We start from the raw sequence: 16,443 nt of genomic DNA, 5'->3' as shown, positions 1-16,443 counted from the left end.
TTGTCTCTGCCCCTCTCCCACTCACACTCTGTCTCTGTCTCTCAAAAATAAATAGACATCAAAAAAAAAAAAAAAGAATTACCACGTTTAAAGATAGAGCTATGCGTGTGTTTAGTTATTAAGGCCATATAGTATATTGTAGAATATTTAGGAAATTAAGAGGAAAAAATCAGCCATAATCTCTCGACCTTAAACAAAGCCTGTTTCCTTTGTGCATGGTCCTTTTGAGTCTTGGATCACGAGCACTTATATTTATTTTTAGTGGTTGCAAGGACAGAGTGCATGCACAGTGTTTTTTGTCTTCTCCTTTTTGCTCACAACTATACTGTAAGCATTATTTTCATGTTGCTACATCTCTGGATGGTTGTTTAGAATGATCCCCTAGCTGACTCCATCCTGCTGATAACCATCTAAGTTGCTTCCATTTTTTTTGTCAAGTGATATTTTGCAACACCAAAGCCCAGCGAAGCACAATCTCCCACTGTTCCCTGGGAACTGATTGTAATACGGTTTGACTTCTGCTTATTTCCTCCTTTCCTCCGAGGAGTGTTGGGAGACAGCGCTCTTAGAGAACGGTTAGAAAAACGACAATCATAAAATTAGGAGAAGAGAGACCATGAAGTGAAAGCACGTTGAGCTTTTAGAAAAAAGTCGCTTTAACAACTCAGGCTGTGCTGTTTACGTTTTGTTTTTGTAACTCACGAATCGGGCATGAGTTTATAATCATAATTTTGACAAAATGCTTTCCATTTGTGCAGTGCTTGGTGCTTTTTCTGGGATGCAGTTCGGTGTATCAGCTGAGGGCTTTAGTGCAGGAAGACCAGGGTTTGGATATTTGCTTCTCTCTTGTGATCTTCAGCTGCTGCAACCCCCAGTCTGTCTTTCTGCAAAATACGAGTGGTAATAAGCCAGGAGGGAGGACTGGTTAAGATCATCCCTTATGGGCACTGAGCAGTAATGGGAAGAAGAAGGAGGAGGAGTGGCCAGAGTACAGGAGGCCTTCCACAGCAGAGGGAAGTGAAAACCTTTTATTCCTGGGCCTCAGTTTCTCCATTTATATGGGGGCGGGGCTTGGTGTATGGTCTCCAAAGCCTTTCCTGCTTCTGGGAGCCTCCCAGGGACCCCTGCCCTGGCACCTGTCCACCCACCTCAACAGGGCGTCCAGGACTCCTCTCTCCACTCAGCTCAGCCTTCGGTGCCTGAGAAACCTTGCAGGGCAGTGCCCTGGCCTCCAGGGCAGCATAGGGCTGTGGCATCCTTTATAGCCTCTGACATAATTTGGGGAAGCGGTGTGAGTGGGATCTGTAGATTCAACACATATTTATAAATCTCGAACAAGTGTCATTGATTTGTTGGCAAAACTAGTTAGCAACAACCTTATCTTCTCTTTGAATAACGATCATTAATCATCCCCCTCCCCGCCTCGCAGAAGAGAAGGCAGCCCAGTATATAGTGGTAGAGAGCCTGAAAGGCAGAATCAGAGATTTGGTTCCAGGCCTCTCTGCGCCCATTTGTCAAATGGGAATGATAACAGCACCTACCTCATAGGGCTGTTGTGGAGACTGTAAGCTATACCGCCTGTTCAGGAGACAGCGGAGTGCCAGGCACACAGTAAGTGCTCAGTTAATGGTCAGTTGTTATTACCGTAATAATTATCAGCAAATGGGAAGACAGAGCGCTTTGTAGGCATGGGACTAGGTGCCAAGGACAGAGATGTGAAGATGTCCTAGAGGCCCCCCCCCACCCCGAACCCAGGTGAAAACTGGTGAGTCTACAGGCCAGGACGAGGCCGAGCGTCCAGCGTGAGGCCAGAGCCAAACCCAGGGCTGGAGAGCGGGTTCCCGCCGCGCGCTCCAGGCCGGGGCTCCCCGATCCCGGGGACGCGCCCCGATCGCCCCCCTTAACCTCTGGTTTTGGAACGCACCCTTTCTCAGGCTGGTCTCTTGTCCCGGGAGGACCGCGTCTTCGTCTCCGCCCCGGGGCGGTGTCTTCGGAGCTCCCGGGGAGACCCGCTTGCCGCAGCACTGGGCGCCCTCGCGCACCTCCCCTCGCTCCGGGTCCGCGGAGGGTTCCGGCGCCCGCGGAGGCCCTTTAAAAGGCAGAGTCTGGTCCGCAGGGGGCGGGCGGGGGGCGCTGACCGCCGCCCGAGGCCCGGCCCCTCCTCCCCGCCCCTCCCTCGGTCCGTCCCTCCCCGGGTCCCCGCGTCGCTCGCTCGCTCGCTCGCTCGCCGGGCGAACGCTCCGCCTCCGTCAGTCGGCTCGGCTGTCGAGAGAGCGGCGTGGAGCCGGAGCCGGGGCCGGACGCGCGGCCGGGGGCTGGGGGCTGGGAGATCGGCGCCCGCCGCCTGGCGAGGCCTGAGCCACGATGGCCGAGATGGGCAGCAAGGGGGTGACCGCCGGGAAGATCGCCAGCAACGTGCAGAAGAAGCTCACGCGCGCGCAGGAGAAGGTGAGGGAGCCAGATCCCCGGCCTCCGCGCGGTCCGGGCCACCTGTCCCCTCCCTCCCCCTAACCCCTCACCCCCAGGGGCTGGTCCTCACCCGGGATCAGGCCCTGTCACCTCCGGACGACCGCTGCTGGGAGCCTTCGGGGGTCCACGGGCTGCAGCCCCCAGCGTTCTGGGCGCCCCCTCCGGTCCGCGTCTTGTCTCCCCACCCCCGGCAGGGGCAGGAGAGGGCGCAGCTGTCCCCTCAACCCCCCCCCCCCGCCCTCGTTTCCCTCCCCCTCCCCCCCAACCCGCTTTGTATCTCCTCCGCCTGTCTGCAGAGAAGAGGCGGCCCACGCTCTTCTCGGGGCGCGAGGTCCAGTAAACCCAACGTTGGAGACCGAGGGCCGGGAGGCTGGGAGGCTGGGTGGCGCCCCTAGCCCCTCAGCCCCACGCGAGCCACGCGGGCGGGGCCGGCTCCAGGGGGAAGGAGGGAGCCTGTTACCCGTCCCCCAGGGCCGCCGTGCTCCGGGAATCCCGAGGCTGCCCCGAGGCCCGCGGGTGCTGGAGCACTCGCTCTCCAGGCCTCTGGGCGCTTCCTACGCCCTCCGTTCCCTCCTCCCCGCCCGCCTCTCCACCTTCTGTCCCCGCCGGCCGCAGGAGGGATCGAGTTTCCTTTGCCGAGAGGTGCCCGCGGCCTGGCCGCTCCCGCCCGGCCCTCAGGGAGCACGGCGCTGCGCGCCCCTCGGGGAGGTGCTCCCGCTCCAGCCCCGGCTTGGCGTTTCCGGCGGCTGGGGAGGGGGTGGTGGCTCCGGTTTTGGGAGCCCACCACCTGGGTGGGGAGCTGGCTCGAAGGAGCTGGGGCTAAGCCGGGGGGCGTGGAGGGGCGCCTCAGGAAACCCGACCCCTCGGCGCCCAGGGCAGCGGGCAGCAGGCGAGGGGGGACGCAGCTGGGGCTTCCAGCGGCTCCCTGACGGTGCCGGACGTGCGGGACCCGGGGGCGGGGGTCCGCGCGCGCTCACTTTTCCCTCCCAAGCCACCTCTGGTTCATTGAATTGGATCACGCCAGCTGCTGACGCCACTTCCCCTGCCGCCTCGGACTCTGAAATCTAGGATTGTAGAATCCGTGCTCCAGCCGGGGTGGTCCCCCAGGGCCCCCCAGCGGAGTCAGCCCTCTCTCCCGCCCGACGCTCAGCCGAGAGGAGGAATCTGGGGACCGGTCGGCCTTCCCCTGCCTGGCTGTGGCTGTTTATAAACAATGACTTTTGCAGCTAAGACCTGCGGGGCTCCCTAAGGATGCGGTCACGTGATTGGGGCGTGTGGGGGGGGGGGGGACGGCGGCTAGAGCTTCCCGGGCGCCTCCCTAAGTCCCGTCGCTCATCCTTAAGGTCCCAGGCTAAGGAGATAGGTGGGTGTGTGTGGAGGTTAGGGCCCTCAGCCAGTCTCCAGATCTGGCCTGGCCCCAGCAGCTGTACCACCCCCCCCTCCGGGCCCCGGGCGGGGGGATGGATTAGAGCACCGCAGATAGCTGGTGTGTGTGTGGGGCGGGGGGGGGGGGGGAGGCTGGGAAGGCTTCTATGAGCGTCGGTGGGGGTGGAGGGGCAGATGCTTCTGCCCTTGCTTCCTCCCCCTCCCCCCTCCCTCGCCCTGGACTGGGTAATCCATCTAGGTGCCTGGAGCCGGCAGCTCTGGGCTAAGCCTACTTCCTGCTGCTGAGGGGCTGGGAAAGATGAATGGGAAGCAGAAGGTTAGCTGAGACCAGGTCCCCGCCCCCACTCCACTGACGTCCTATTCCTCCCTAGCTCCCCTTGGCTCTTTTGGTGTCCCCATTGTCCTGGTTTGCCTTGTCTCTGCAGCAACTCTTTCAGTAACTTCAGGGACAGCAGGCATGACCTGTGTCCCCTCCTTGTAAGTGGCAGTATGTCATTACTGACCCCACTGAGCTGCCACCCCTCCCTCTTCAGCTCCTGTTCTGTGGCATGGGCAGTTGGCTGACAGCTGGTCAGCCATGGGTGCTGGCCTTGGCCAAGGGCTGGCACTGCCCAAGCCTGGGCTCTAAGTGACCGGAGTTGTTGAGTGCTGCCTGTGTTCTGGCCCTCAGGCACTGGTGAGGAGACCCTCCCCCCATCGGAAGCCAGAGAGTAGCCTTCCTTCAGTCTCCTCGGTTGTGGGCCCTGCCGCGGTACCCCCTTCCCAGAAGCCTGATGCATCTCCCCTTTGCCCTCCTGTGGTTCAGAGTGTGTCATCTGCTGGTGGTCTTCAGGACCATGTCTAATTCACAGTGTCAGTGGTCTCACAGGCACCACCCCACCCCGCCCTTCCCCCACCTGGCCTCTGCCAGATCAGTGAATGATGGGGACAGTTCCAGCAGTCCGGTTGCCCTAGGAGGGCATCTCCTGGTCAGGGACAAGCAGTAGCTGGGGTGGAGGGCCTAGATAGTATCCGCATAGGTTCAAGGGCCCCATCTCTCCTTTTCTTCTTTCCCGATTTCCCCACATCCACTCCCAGCCCAAACATCCAGCAGGACTCCGAGGGCGACAGTGTGCTCAAGTTTCCTTGCTTGCCCTCTGGTGCCTACGGAGCCAGCTCTCCTGTGCCCTCAGCCTAGTGGTTCTCTGCATGGGTCTTGGCTTGGCGTTACCCATCTCACCCTCCCCCATCCCTGTGTCGCTGGTCTGGGTGCTGTCCCTGAGGGGAGAGCAGACCTGCGTGTGCACCCAAATGTTCACCTGGCCCTGGCGGAGGTACAGTGACTATGTATGAACAAACAAGGGCATTTGAGGGCTTGGCCTGGGAGTCCTGATGCAGGCTTGTGGGTGGGCTGACTTGTGCTGTGTGCTCCTCGTTCAGCAAATTCTGCCTTGGGCATGTGCTGTGTGCCTGGCCCCGGGCCCCGCCGAGGGTGCCGTGGGGAGCGGGCTGTGCTGGCTTTGACTGCCGTGGAGCTTACTGTTGTAAGGTCCTGTGGCCTCTGGTCATGAGGACGGCGTAAGCGTATATCGGAGGGGCCAGCAGGGTCTGAGCTTGGCAGTGACACTGCTCACCTCCCAGCCGCCGGCTGCCCCCAGAGTGCTGGGGTGCAGAGCGTGTGCCTGGAGCTCGGCCCGGGGGCGTCATGAGGTCACCTTCCCATTGCGTCCATTTTTGGGCCTCAGTAGGGTGGCTGGATAGAGCCAAAGGTAGGGTGGAGCCCGGGTCAGATGACAGAGGATTAGAGGTTGGCGGGCTGGGCCCCTTGGGGGAGGGGATGGTGGGGAAGAAGGGACAGCTGGGATGGGGGTGGAACCTGGCCTGCTTGCCCCTGAGGCCCACTGCTCAGGCGTCCTCACAGAGCAGAGCAGTGTGCTTGAGGGAGGCTGTGTGCTGGCAGAGCTGGGGCTGCTGATGAGCACAAGGAAGGAGGCTCCGGCAGGGGGTGGGAGTATGCACTCTGTCCCCCTAGGCCGCCTAGAGCCTGCTGGGAATGGGGAGGCCCAGCTGGGAGAGGGCAGGGCCCAGGGCTGGCAAGTCAGAGTGGAAGGTGCGGCAGTTATTTATAGGACCCTGACACATGGCCCCGATGGCACCACATTTGCCTGGTGGTCAAGGTCTCCCAACAAAGTGGCTGTGTTAGCCTCAGCTGGAGCCAGGCCTGTATGACCAGTCTTTATCCTCACGGCAGCCGTAGAAGAGCCGTGCCATAGGGAGGAGCAGGTGCCCTGGGAGTGGGGCCCACCTGGGTGCCTCCCAGCTTCCTCTCACCTCCCCCCTTCCCCAGGCCCCAGCCACCCATTGCTCCCCTCCCCCCACATTCTGCATTTCTGTTTCCTCATCTTGGTGTCCATCTCTCTGTCCCTGGGTGTCTGAGGACTCTTCCTCCCCTCTCTTTTGTCTGTGCCCACACCCTGCCCCATGTCGCCTGTTCCTTGGCCTCTCCCTATCTGCCTGCTCTGTGTCTCTTTCCTCTGAGTTTGCACAAGGCTTTTGTACCCGCCTACCCTTGGAGCAGCTTGTCCCTGAACCTGAATTATTGAGGGAGATGGTTCACCCACTGGACGGAAGGCTCCTGAACCAGGCATCATCTCTGGGAGCATGTCTATAGGGGCTCAGGACATTTGGCTAGGGAACGTGGACACGGAAAGATTGGAAGCATGGCCTCCAGACTTCCCTGAGCTCTGGGGGTCCTGGCTGGGCTGGGGCCTGGGGGTGAGCTGGGTCCCCACTCAGCAGAGCCCTGCTGGCTCATGGCAGGACTCAGAATGAGGCAAAGGCCGTTTTGCCCAGGGGCCTGCAGACCAGGATGTGTTCACTGGGCTACGTGGGGCACGGAGGGTGTTCTGGGAGGGTCCTTGTGGGCTGAGGTATGGGGCGAGAGTGAGCACAGGAGGCCAGCAGCTCGCTGACCACGTCCCTCTCCCTGGACCAGGCAGTTTGGATTCAGCTTGTCCCTTACAAGCTGTGTGACTTTCACGATGTGAAGAGAATGTTTCTGTCCCTCCTTCCTGCCGGAACCTAAGGCCAGGCCTTGCATTGTTCTTTTTCCATGAGTTTCTAGAATCCCTGGGTCCTCCCCTCAGTGTTAGGCCTCTTTCTTACTACAGGAGAAGAGACTACAGGAGCACGTCAAAAAGGCAGCCTGCATGGGCTTGGCAGGCAGGCAGTCCTTGGTTTCCCTATAGGACCTTGGGCAAGCAGCAGGACCTTCATCTATAAAGTGTGGTAATAATGGTTCCTCTGTGCTTATTTGTGTTGGAGAGTAAAGCCTTGGACGGTGCCCGGCACATAGCAAGTGCTCACTAAATGCCAGCTCTGTGGGGCAGGGCAGTACAGTGAGGCCACCCTGGAGCCTGCCGTCCCTGCCTAGGCCTGCTTCCCAACCTTCTCCCTGTGAGTGTCCATTACAGGCCTCTACAGACAGCTAATCCCTGCTGAGCCCTTAGCTGATCAGGGCTTATGATGGTGTGCGTGTGTGTGCATGCCTGTGTGTGTGTGTGTGTGTGTGTGTGTGTGTGTGTGTGTGTGTGTGTTTAAAGGGGCAGCCGGCGGCAGGGGAGGGAATCAGACAGCTCTGGAGTGAATATCAACTTTCCTACAGATAAACTCGGTGGCCCTGGGTAAGTTATTCCCCCTCTCTGGGCTTCTTCACTTTGGCCATCAGTAAAGTGAAGGGGGTTGCTCATCCGTTCTTTAATTCATGGAAGGAACATTGAGCACCCACTATGTGTTGGGCACTGTTCTAGGGACAGGGGGTAGAGGGCTGAGCAAAACCAAGCCCCACCCTCAGGGAGCTGACATTCTAGCTTGGGGAGACGGTAAAGAAACAAACATGTGCTGGCAGGTGGAGTGGGTTCTGAGAACTGGGCTCAGCGTTTCCCGAGCATCCCTTAGTTACCACTGCTGAGGACTCAGGTGTGGATGTGAACACGGGCTCTCACACAGTGCAAGGGATTGGCCAGGGAGAGGCTGACTGGAAGCTTCTGGGCTCCAGGTAAGAGGGCACCTGGAGGAGGAAGGCTTTCCGTTAGATGTCACCCTTGGATGTTGTGTTTCTCTAAAGACTCTTTGGGAAGAGTTTCTTTTTGGGACTAAAAGTGCAAAGGAAAGGATGCCCATGCTAAAACTGCTCAGCAGGGCACTGACGGAGGACAGGCGCGGGCAGCTTGGAAGCGGGGCAGGGGCTCTGGGTTTGGAATGTAGAATGAGGGGGTCAGAGGGGCCACTGAAAGAGGAGGAGGGAGGCACCAAAGATGACCCAGACTTGGGGGTGGATGTTTGTAAGACTTTTTAGGAAGCTGAGTCTGAATCTCTCCCTAGCATTACTGCCCGTGGGCAAGACTCATTGACCTCTCGGAGTCTGTTCCCTCCCTTGGTATCGGGGTGTGTGCCTTGCGGGGTGCTGTGCAGATTAAATGCATGGGGCTCACCATTTCCCAAAGGAGCTGGTCTTGTGCTGTGGATGGGACACCCTCGTGGGAACTGGCTGGCACCTGGGGGTGCTGGTGCCTCCCCAAAGGGGCTGTCACCTCCCAAAGAGGTCACTCACTTCAGGCAGAACAGACTCCATGCTAAGGGCTGACAGGGGTCAGGGCTGGGCAGTTGAAAAGGGAAAGGCAGGCCTCTTCTTGTTCCGAGGGAAGAGTTGGTCAAATATTAACTTGATAATAACAGCCATGGTTTACTGTGTACATGCTGAGTGCCAGGTGCTTGGTGAAAACTCTCATCTCCACTGCAACCAGGTGAGGTCATTATGATTCCCATTCAGCAGATCAAAACACTGAGGCCCAGCAGTTGTATGACTTGCCCACGGGCTCTCCTGGTCAACTATCTGGGTTACCAGGTCTCTGGCAGAGATGTGAAATGAGATGTGAATCTCTAGTGACCCCTGCTGACCCCTCCTGACCAGGAAGGCCTTGTCTATCAGGTGGATCATCTGACAGATTTGGATCCCCAAGACCTTCTTCCTCCCCCATTAAATGAGTTTTGGGGGCTCTTGTCCCCTCTGTCTAGCCGTACACTTGGGGTGTGACCTTCACTCTTATGGGACGTGTGGTGGGCTCTGGGGTGTGGAAACTGCCGGAGGTTTCCTGATGTAGCCCGAAGCAAGGGTTTCTGCATGCAAATAAGGACTAACGAGGCAATGTGGTGTGTGTTTATGTGAGCGTGTGTGTTTTCCCAAATATAAAAGCTGTATCCAGTTCATTCAGTATAAAGAAACACTCTCTATTCTGAGATTCTGTCTACTTTTGTTTGTATTATTGTAACAGTGTTTCTTTTATGAAATGATGTTAATAGAGTTGTTTTTTAATGTTACAGAGGAGGATATAGTCATGCAATTGACCATACACACATGCTGGTCTTTTCCTGGAGTGGAATTTGAAAGTCTGGGACCTACTACCCACCCCTGGGGGTGGGAGGGGGGAGGGGGACCTTGCTGCCCAGCCCCACGCAATTGCTCTGGTGGGAGGCAGGTCTCCTGGGTGCAGGCTTGAGGCTGGCCCAGGGCAGTCTGAGGCAAGCTCCCTAGAATATCTGCTCCACGAGGGTGGGTCCCGCCTCCTATGGTAGCTGTGGCACCTCCAGCTCAGCACATGGCACGTGCTCAGTGCATAACTTCTGCACAGGCTCGTGGATTCCTCAGGCAGGGCTGGCCAAGGCCTGGGAGATGCCCTGAGTGTTCAGGGTGCAGGGTGGGTGGTGTAGGAGAGCCAGGACTGCAGGATTTCAGGCCTTCAGAGAGCAGAAAAGGCCAGAGTTAGAGCTCAGGGCTTGGAGTCAGATGGAGGGGCACCTCCTGCGCCATGCAGGCCATTCCGAGGGACCCAGGCATCACAGTACCGTCTCCCCCAGTAAAATGGCCCAGGACCATGGCGGGGCGAACCTGAGCCAGAGGCTGCAGAGCTTGGGCCCAGAAACCGGGAGTGGGCTGGCGCCCTGCTCGGGAGCCCTGCCTGGCTTTAGGCCAGATGCCAGAGAGGACGTGGCCTGGGCCTCCTGCCAGAGTCTTCTTCCAACCTGAGAAAGCTTTTAGGTGCGCTGGGGATCGCTGACCTGGGGGTCTGTGTGGTTTGCTGAACCCGCGACCTCGCTGTTAGGGCCGGCAAACTGCTGTCCTCAGCCCCAACCCTGCTGTACTCTTTGCTGGACCTCCTCCCTCTGCTTCCTGGACTCACCTTCAACCACACTGCAGCGCGGATGGGGTGGGATTGGGGGCCCAGCATGGGTGGAGGCGGGGGGTTGGAGCCTGGCTGCAGGGATGGCCTCAGGGCACTGAGAGCCTCTTGGTGCCCTGCGGGTGGGCATTTGTGCCCCCCCCCCCCCGCTGTGTCCAAGCCTGAGGCGATGCGCTGCCCCCCCCCCCCCCGTCCCCCCCAAGGGCAGTGAGCCGAGGCCGCCTCCGCCTCTGCAGCACCAGGGCCGCAGTGTCTCTGGGTTGTGCCCCACAGGCTGGGAGTGAGTGGGCGGCTGCCAGCCACAGCGCCACAGGGCCGTAGGGAGGGACTCCTTGCGGCTGGTGCTGGGCCAGCGCTCCGAGGCCTTCTGGGCCCCTGAAGGCTCCCTGTTCCTGGCTCCCAGGGCACCTTTGTAGGGACGTCCCTGCTGGCTCCGTGTTTTAGATGCCTCTACCCACACTGAACTAGCTCCCTCAGCTTATTTTTCCGGCTGTCCTTCCCCTGTCTGTGGCTTGCCCACTGCGGGCCAGGATGCTGAGATGCGGCGGGTGCTGAGAGAGAACCTGCCCTGCCCTCAAGGGGCTCCCAGTGCCCATCACGGCACTCGGGGGAGACTGAGGGCAAGGGCACTGGTGCCCTGGACATGAGAGCCTCTCATCCACCTGGGGCAATCAAGGAAGTCTCCTCAGAGGAGGTGGCACTTGAGCTGGGTTTGAAAGGCAGAGAAGGTGGGTTGTGGGGTATGCAAGGATGTTTCTGGCAGCCTGTTGAGGGTGGCTGGAATGTGTGTAAGGGTGGTGGTGGGGGGTGGGGCCCGAGACTGAAGGGATAGGTGGTGGGGGGTGGGGGGGAGCAGGCCCCGGAGGGCTGGGAGGGACCCCAGACCCCTATGCACCTCAACCTGCTTATCTTTCTTCCTCACGTGTTGCCTGAGCCATGGGTCTGTTGTCCAGTCTGGGCTTAGCTGAGGACCCAGTGTCTCACTGGCCAGGGCCCAAGGAGCCCCTGGCTTTGAGGAAAAGGAGCCCCAGGGTAAGTCCTGCATCCCCTGAGGGAATGGCCTCTGGCTTGGCCAGGCTGGGATCTAGGTGTGCCCGGGAAGGGGGCCTGGGGTAGGGCTGCCATCCTGGAGTCCACCCTGTCAGGTGATGTCTGCTCCCCAAGCTTGCCGGAAACCGCACAACGTCTTATACTCCCTGCCTCACATGTGTCCCTGCTTCTGGGTTTTGGGTCCCCAAGGTGACACTGAGGATGAGTGACAGCTCTAGGTTTGGAGAGCTTAACAGCCCGGAGGGGCCATCATGGCATCAATTCACCCTCTCCAGGCAGCCCTGTGGGCTCCGCCCTTTGTGGCCAGGCCACTGGTCAGATGGCCACGTGGGGGTCCCCTAGTTCCTGGGTTGGAGCAGGGGGGGTCCTCAAGGGAGGAGGGGTCGTGCCAGCGGGTGGGGTCTCTGGCTGTCAGCGCAGACTGCAGGGAGAGGAGTGGACAAAGGAACAGTACTGTTGTACAGATGGAAGCCCAGGGGCGGCTCTGGCTGGCGAGGCGGTTGGCCTTCTGCTCCTGCCTGTGGCTTGAGGGGCTCTCAGAGGCCGTGAGGCCGGAAGGCGGATTGGGTAACGGGAGAGCCCTTGTCAGACTGGCTGCTTTTCCAACAGCTGCTGCTACTTTCTTTGGACCCTCTGCTCAGCTCAGCCTCTCCCCAGGACTGTGGCCAACATGCCTGAGCCCTGGACGAGCCTGGGCCCACCATTGGGCACCAGGGACAGACCTGGCGCAGGCAATCTGGGCTGGAAGAAACCCCGCAGGGGCCCCCCGCTCCCTACCCCCATCCACTATAGAGCCCCTATTTCTCTGCTCTGAGGGGGCATCATCACTCTGCTAGGACATGATAACTATCTTGGGGGTCAGATATAGGTGGGGGTGATGAGGTGCTAACCTGGGGCCCCGGGCACTGGCAGTGGAGCAAGGGCAGAGATTGAACTGGGGTTAAGAGGTGTGTGCGGGGAGGAAGACCCTAAAAGAGAGGATGGAGTGTGGCCCCAGTGACCGCTCGCCTACTCTGCAGGCCTGGGCCTCTCTGCAGCCCCGTTTCCTCCTCTGTAAATGGGAACAAGAGTTCCTGCCCCACAGGCTTGTGTAGAGGGTCCAGGAGGAAGTGAATGCAATCAATGCCTGGTCCCTGGTGGGAGCTGACACATGGGTTTTTTCCCAGGGAGCATCTTGGGGAAGCACCTGAGAACCCACACGTATGGACCATTCTGGCTTTGGTGTTTTGAGCTGTTTTGCTTATGACAGGATTCTTGACATTGAACTGTGGTGTACTTTTTTCCCCTTCTTTTTTTTCCTTTATTGGCTGAAAAAGCTAATTTGGGAGGTGGTGGTATCACCTCCTAGAGGAGGGAAGTCAGAGCCCCCGAGCCAGAGCCCGATTGAAGGAGGTGGTGGTGGGGGGAGGCAACAGGTTCAGGTGGGCTGTGCTTTCAGGGACCGGGCGAGGGGCACAAAGCTGGGGTCAGAGGTGAGGGGTCGCTCATCATTCGTTCATTCGAGGAGCCTGATGTGCAACGGAAGACTCCAGGCTTGAGAGACTTGGGATGAACCCTAGCTCGGCCTCCAAGCCTCAGTGTGTCCATCTGGGAGTTGGGAAGCATGAGACTCTCCTCTCCATGAGACAAGGTGAACCCAGGGACTCCTGTAAGTGCTAGTGGCAGAGCTGTGTCCCTGCTGGCTCCAGCTGGCTCTGGAGAGTTTAGGAGGGAGCACAGTCTTCCTGTCTCTGTGGAATTTTGTGATTTATGAAGAACACTTATACCCACCATTTTTCATTTTATGCATTGTCTTGCTGACCCGTGAGGTAGGCAGGACTGGATTATGGTTCCATTTGGCAGGTGAGAACACTGATGCTTAGGGAAACCCTGGGATTTCCTCCCTTCCGTTCATCAGACTTGGCCCCAGGTTGGTCTTTCCCAGGTGCTGCCACCCCCCTCCCTAAATCCAGGGCTAGGGAGAGACTGCTGAAGTGCACAGGTGCATGTCTAGGCATGGGGTGCGCGCGCGTGCGTGTGTGTGTGGGTGTGTGTGTGTGTGTGTGTGGTGGGGAAGGCGGCCCCTGGTCGCCCCAGGAGGCTGGCACACCAGAGGAGAAGGTAAAGCTGCAGAACTGGCCCTTCCCTGAGTTGGGGGGTTTCCTCATTGCCTGCCATTCGCCAACCAACTTTACTAGAGGTGGGAGTGTGGCTGTCCCCAGGAACCAAGGGACCTCAGAGGGTCAGGTTTGGAGAGAGCAGGTCTGATCCGCACTCCCCGGGGAGCCCAAAGGTAGAGGGGGAGCTGAGCACAGGCACCATCGCTCCCACCTCCCATGAAGAAAGAGCTGGGGGGCCCTGGGGCAGGGGAGACTTGAGGATGAGCTAATTGCTGCAAGTGTGAGCTGAGTGAGTCGTGATCTAAAATGAGAGACAAAATCCACAATTCATTGGATGCATTTGCTGAACCTGGGACAGGACCCAAATACTGTTGTTTTTCTGAAATAGTAAACCAAGCCAGGGGTTTATTTATTTGTATCCTCTCTCCACCCCTCAAGGATTCAGTCTAACAGTCTGTCCTGGCAGTGGGCTTAGCTCAGCTAGAATGTCACTGCCCTCCCCAAGTTGACTGCCTCCCCCTCCTGGCTGGGTGGACTGTGGGTCTGGAGGAGGCCACAACCAAGGGGGGGCCTGGGGCCCAGGCTGTGGATTTGAGGGGGGTCTGCTCTGGATCTGGTGGACCAGTGGGGGCTTCCTCCTCATGTCTGGTCCTGGCACTGCTGGCCTAGCACACTGCAGAAACTACCTGGAGGGCGGGGCGGGAGGGCTGAGTCAGCACTGTGGGAAACCCACGGGCAGCAGCAGGACGGGACCCGGCGGCTGCACCCCCACCGGTGCCACTGCACTCACAGGTCACCCTGTCCGCTATGCACCCCAAGACACCTGGGGAGGCTGCCACCATGTTCTCCAGCTGGTGCAGTGCTACCCCCGAGCCACGCGGTGGGGAGGGAGGCCTCTGCACAGCCACGTGCTCTCAGCACACCCTGAGACCTGGGATTCTAGCTTGTGCTCTCCCTCCCCCGCTTTTTTAAGAAAAAGAATTTATCTACTTATGTAGCACAAGCTGGGGAGGGGCAGAGAGAAAGAGAGAGAATCCCAGGCAGGCTCCTCACTGCACAGAGCCTGACATGGGGCTTGAACTCACGAACTGTGAGATCATGACCTGAGCCGAAAGCTCAACCCACTGAGCCACCCAGGTGCCTCTCCTTCCCCTTACCTGGGCCTTGAGCCAGGCACTTAACCCCTTCCGCTATGGTTTGCTCCTTCATAGAATGTGGTAACCATCTTCCCTGTTTCACCCAGAGTCTTGGAGGGTGAAGGCTGGTCCCGTGGTGAGTGTGTGATCCTGGCATCTGCACCTAGTAGACACTTAATGCTAAGTGAGTTGGAGTGTAAGGCTCCAGTGCAGAAGCAACGGGAAAGGTTTTGCAAAGCACCTTCTCTAGTGTGGCAAGGTGGCAGGCTTGGGTTCAAATTCTAGCTGTCCTCCTCTCAAGCCCTAGACTTTGGGCAAGTTACTTACCCCTGAGAGCCTCAGTTTTCCTATTTGTGAGGATTAAATGGAGAATAGTGTCTCCATTTCACACCAAGGGTACTGGAAGTTGGCGTGCCAGCTTACGGGCTCAGCTCTACACTGGGGCGGGGGTGGCTGAGGCACCTTAGGCGGGTGTGGGGTGTTCGACTGTGCCTTGGCACTCTGTGTGTGTCCTGTTGGGCTATCCTGGCTGAGTCCAGGGCATGCTTGGCCCACCAGTAGTGCAGGAGTCCAAGCCCAGCTTGGAATCCAGATGGTGGGCCTGAGGGCTCCGGGGAGGATGGAAGGAGGCATTGCTTGGAGAGGACCTCATGGGGGCCAGGTGACTTTCATCCCTCCCACCCTGACTCCTTCTCCTTGTAGGCAACAGAATCCCTTCCAGCTTTTAGAAGATCTACAAGTGTCCAGAGCTGTAGCAAGGGATGGTCAGGGACCGACCTTCAGAATCTGGGGTTGGGCGTCTGTCCAACTTGCCCCTCTCTGGACAACCTTCCCCTTCAGTACGCAAAGTTGCCTCCTTTGGCACATTCCTGTGATTTTTTTTTTTTTTTTTTGAGAATTGGTAACTCTGCCTCACTGTTCAACTTCCCTTTGGTGTTGAATTGTGTTTCTCCTGGTAAAGAGGGCCCCAGGGGAGGAAGGGGCAGTAGGCATGAACCCAGCAGGTATAGAGGGTGTGCTGGTGTTTGCTATCATTTCTGGGGGTCTCTGCCACCCCTCCCTGTCCTCACTGCATCAGCCTTCTTGGAGACTTGACTGGGAGCCCGGATGTGTTGAGTGAAGGGATGTGGGTCTGATCCCTAGGGTCCCTCCGTACTCGGTGAGACAGGGACTCCTGTGCTGATGGTCTGAATAAGCCCTGGGAAGCCGAAATGGATGGGCCTCTCACAGTCACCTGGTCCTCACCTCCCTCCTTTGACTATAGAGGTGGGACACCGAGACCTGGAGCGTGACGACCTGTCCAGGCCTCTGGCGGCCCCTGAATGATCCCCCTGAGCTGCCCACTGAGCCAGTGAGGCCTCTAGGCCCCTGTTCCTGCCCACTGCGTCTGCTGGGGCTGGGGCTGGGGCTGGGGAAGATAGCACCTTCCCCTTCGGTACGCCCCTTGCCCACCCTATCTCTCTAGCCTCCCCTCCCCCACAGAAGCACAGAAAAGCAGGTGCAAGGTTGTCAGAAGGAAGTCTGAAGGGGCGCCTGGATGGCTCAGTCGGGTGAGTGTCTGACTCTTGGTTTTGGCCCAGGTCATGATTCTGCTGTTCGTGCATGGAGCTCGCTTGGGATTCTCTCTCTCCCCCTCTTTCTGCTCCTCCCCTATGTGCACACACACACTCTCACTCTCAAAATAAGTAAATAAACTTAAAAAAAAAAAAAAACAGAGAAGGAAGCCTAGAAAAGCCTGCCCTGGCCCCTGAACATTCATTCCACCTGCCAGGGGCAGGGGCGGCCATGTGGCACCCCCTGGTCTGTCGGTGGTCCCACTTTCTTCCCCCACCCCAGGCTTCACCCTTGACCGGATTACCTGGTGGTCAGCCCCTCCCTCCCCTCTAGTCCGTTCCCACTTCTCCTGCCTCCACTGGTGGAATGCAGCTGAACTAGACTTGCTCCTCTGGGGAACCATGAACCAGCCAGTTCCCACCCCTTGATTCCCAACTGTGAAGTTGGGGGTCCGTGTGGTGCCGTCATGGGTACCGGGGACTTGTGGACGGTTCAGGGCTGTGGCAGGGGAGCTTCCAGGCAGATGAGGGC

At 58.6% G+C, this 16,443-nt stretch overlaps 1 protein-coding gene and 1 long non-coding RNA gene across 9 annotated transcripts in view; one reads left to right on the top strand and one right to left on the bottom strand.

The window, feature by feature from the left end:
• Positions 1–622: 622 nt before the first annotated feature.
• LOC124515266 (uncharacterized) lies at positions 623–2,131 on the bottom strand. The gene is made up of 3 exons (XR_006962774.1): positions 1,925–2,131; positions 1,149–1,302; positions 623–884 (listed from the first exon to the last, which is right to left on the bottom strand). It is a non-coding gene; the product is annotated as an uncharacterized LOC124515266 (long non-coding RNA).
• Positions 2,132–2,145: 14 nt separating this feature from the next.
• BIN1 (bridging integrator 1) overlaps positions 2,146–16,443 on the top strand; it is a 55,190-nt gene continuing 40,892 nt past the window's right edge. For 2 of the 8 annotated variants that reach the window (XM_047083985.1, XM_047083996.1), the window contains exon 1: positions 2,239–2,448. In XM_047083985.1, coding sequence (XP_046939941.1) covers positions 2,365–2,448 — 84 coding nt within the window. In that variant the 5' untranslated portion in view covers positions 2,239–2,364. Of the gene's footprint in view, positions 2,449–16,443 lie in introns of all 8 variants that reach the window. The other 6 variants (XM_047083993.1, XM_047083995.1, XM_047083994.1 and 3 more) reach the window with 6 other exon arrangements.

Source organism: Lynx rufus, unplaced genomic scaffold, assembly GCF_022079265.1.
Source record: "Lynx rufus isolate CCGP_SWC_20201006 ecotype Redwood Valley unplaced genomic scaffold, mLynRuf1.p SCAF_2, whole genome shotgun sequence".
Classification (NCBI taxonomy): Eukaryota; Metazoa; Chordata; class Mammalia; order Carnivora; family Felidae; genus Lynx; species Lynx rufus.
The sequence above is the reverse complement of the archived record's forward strand: the minus strand, read 5'-3'. Positions and strand labels throughout refer to the sequence as shown.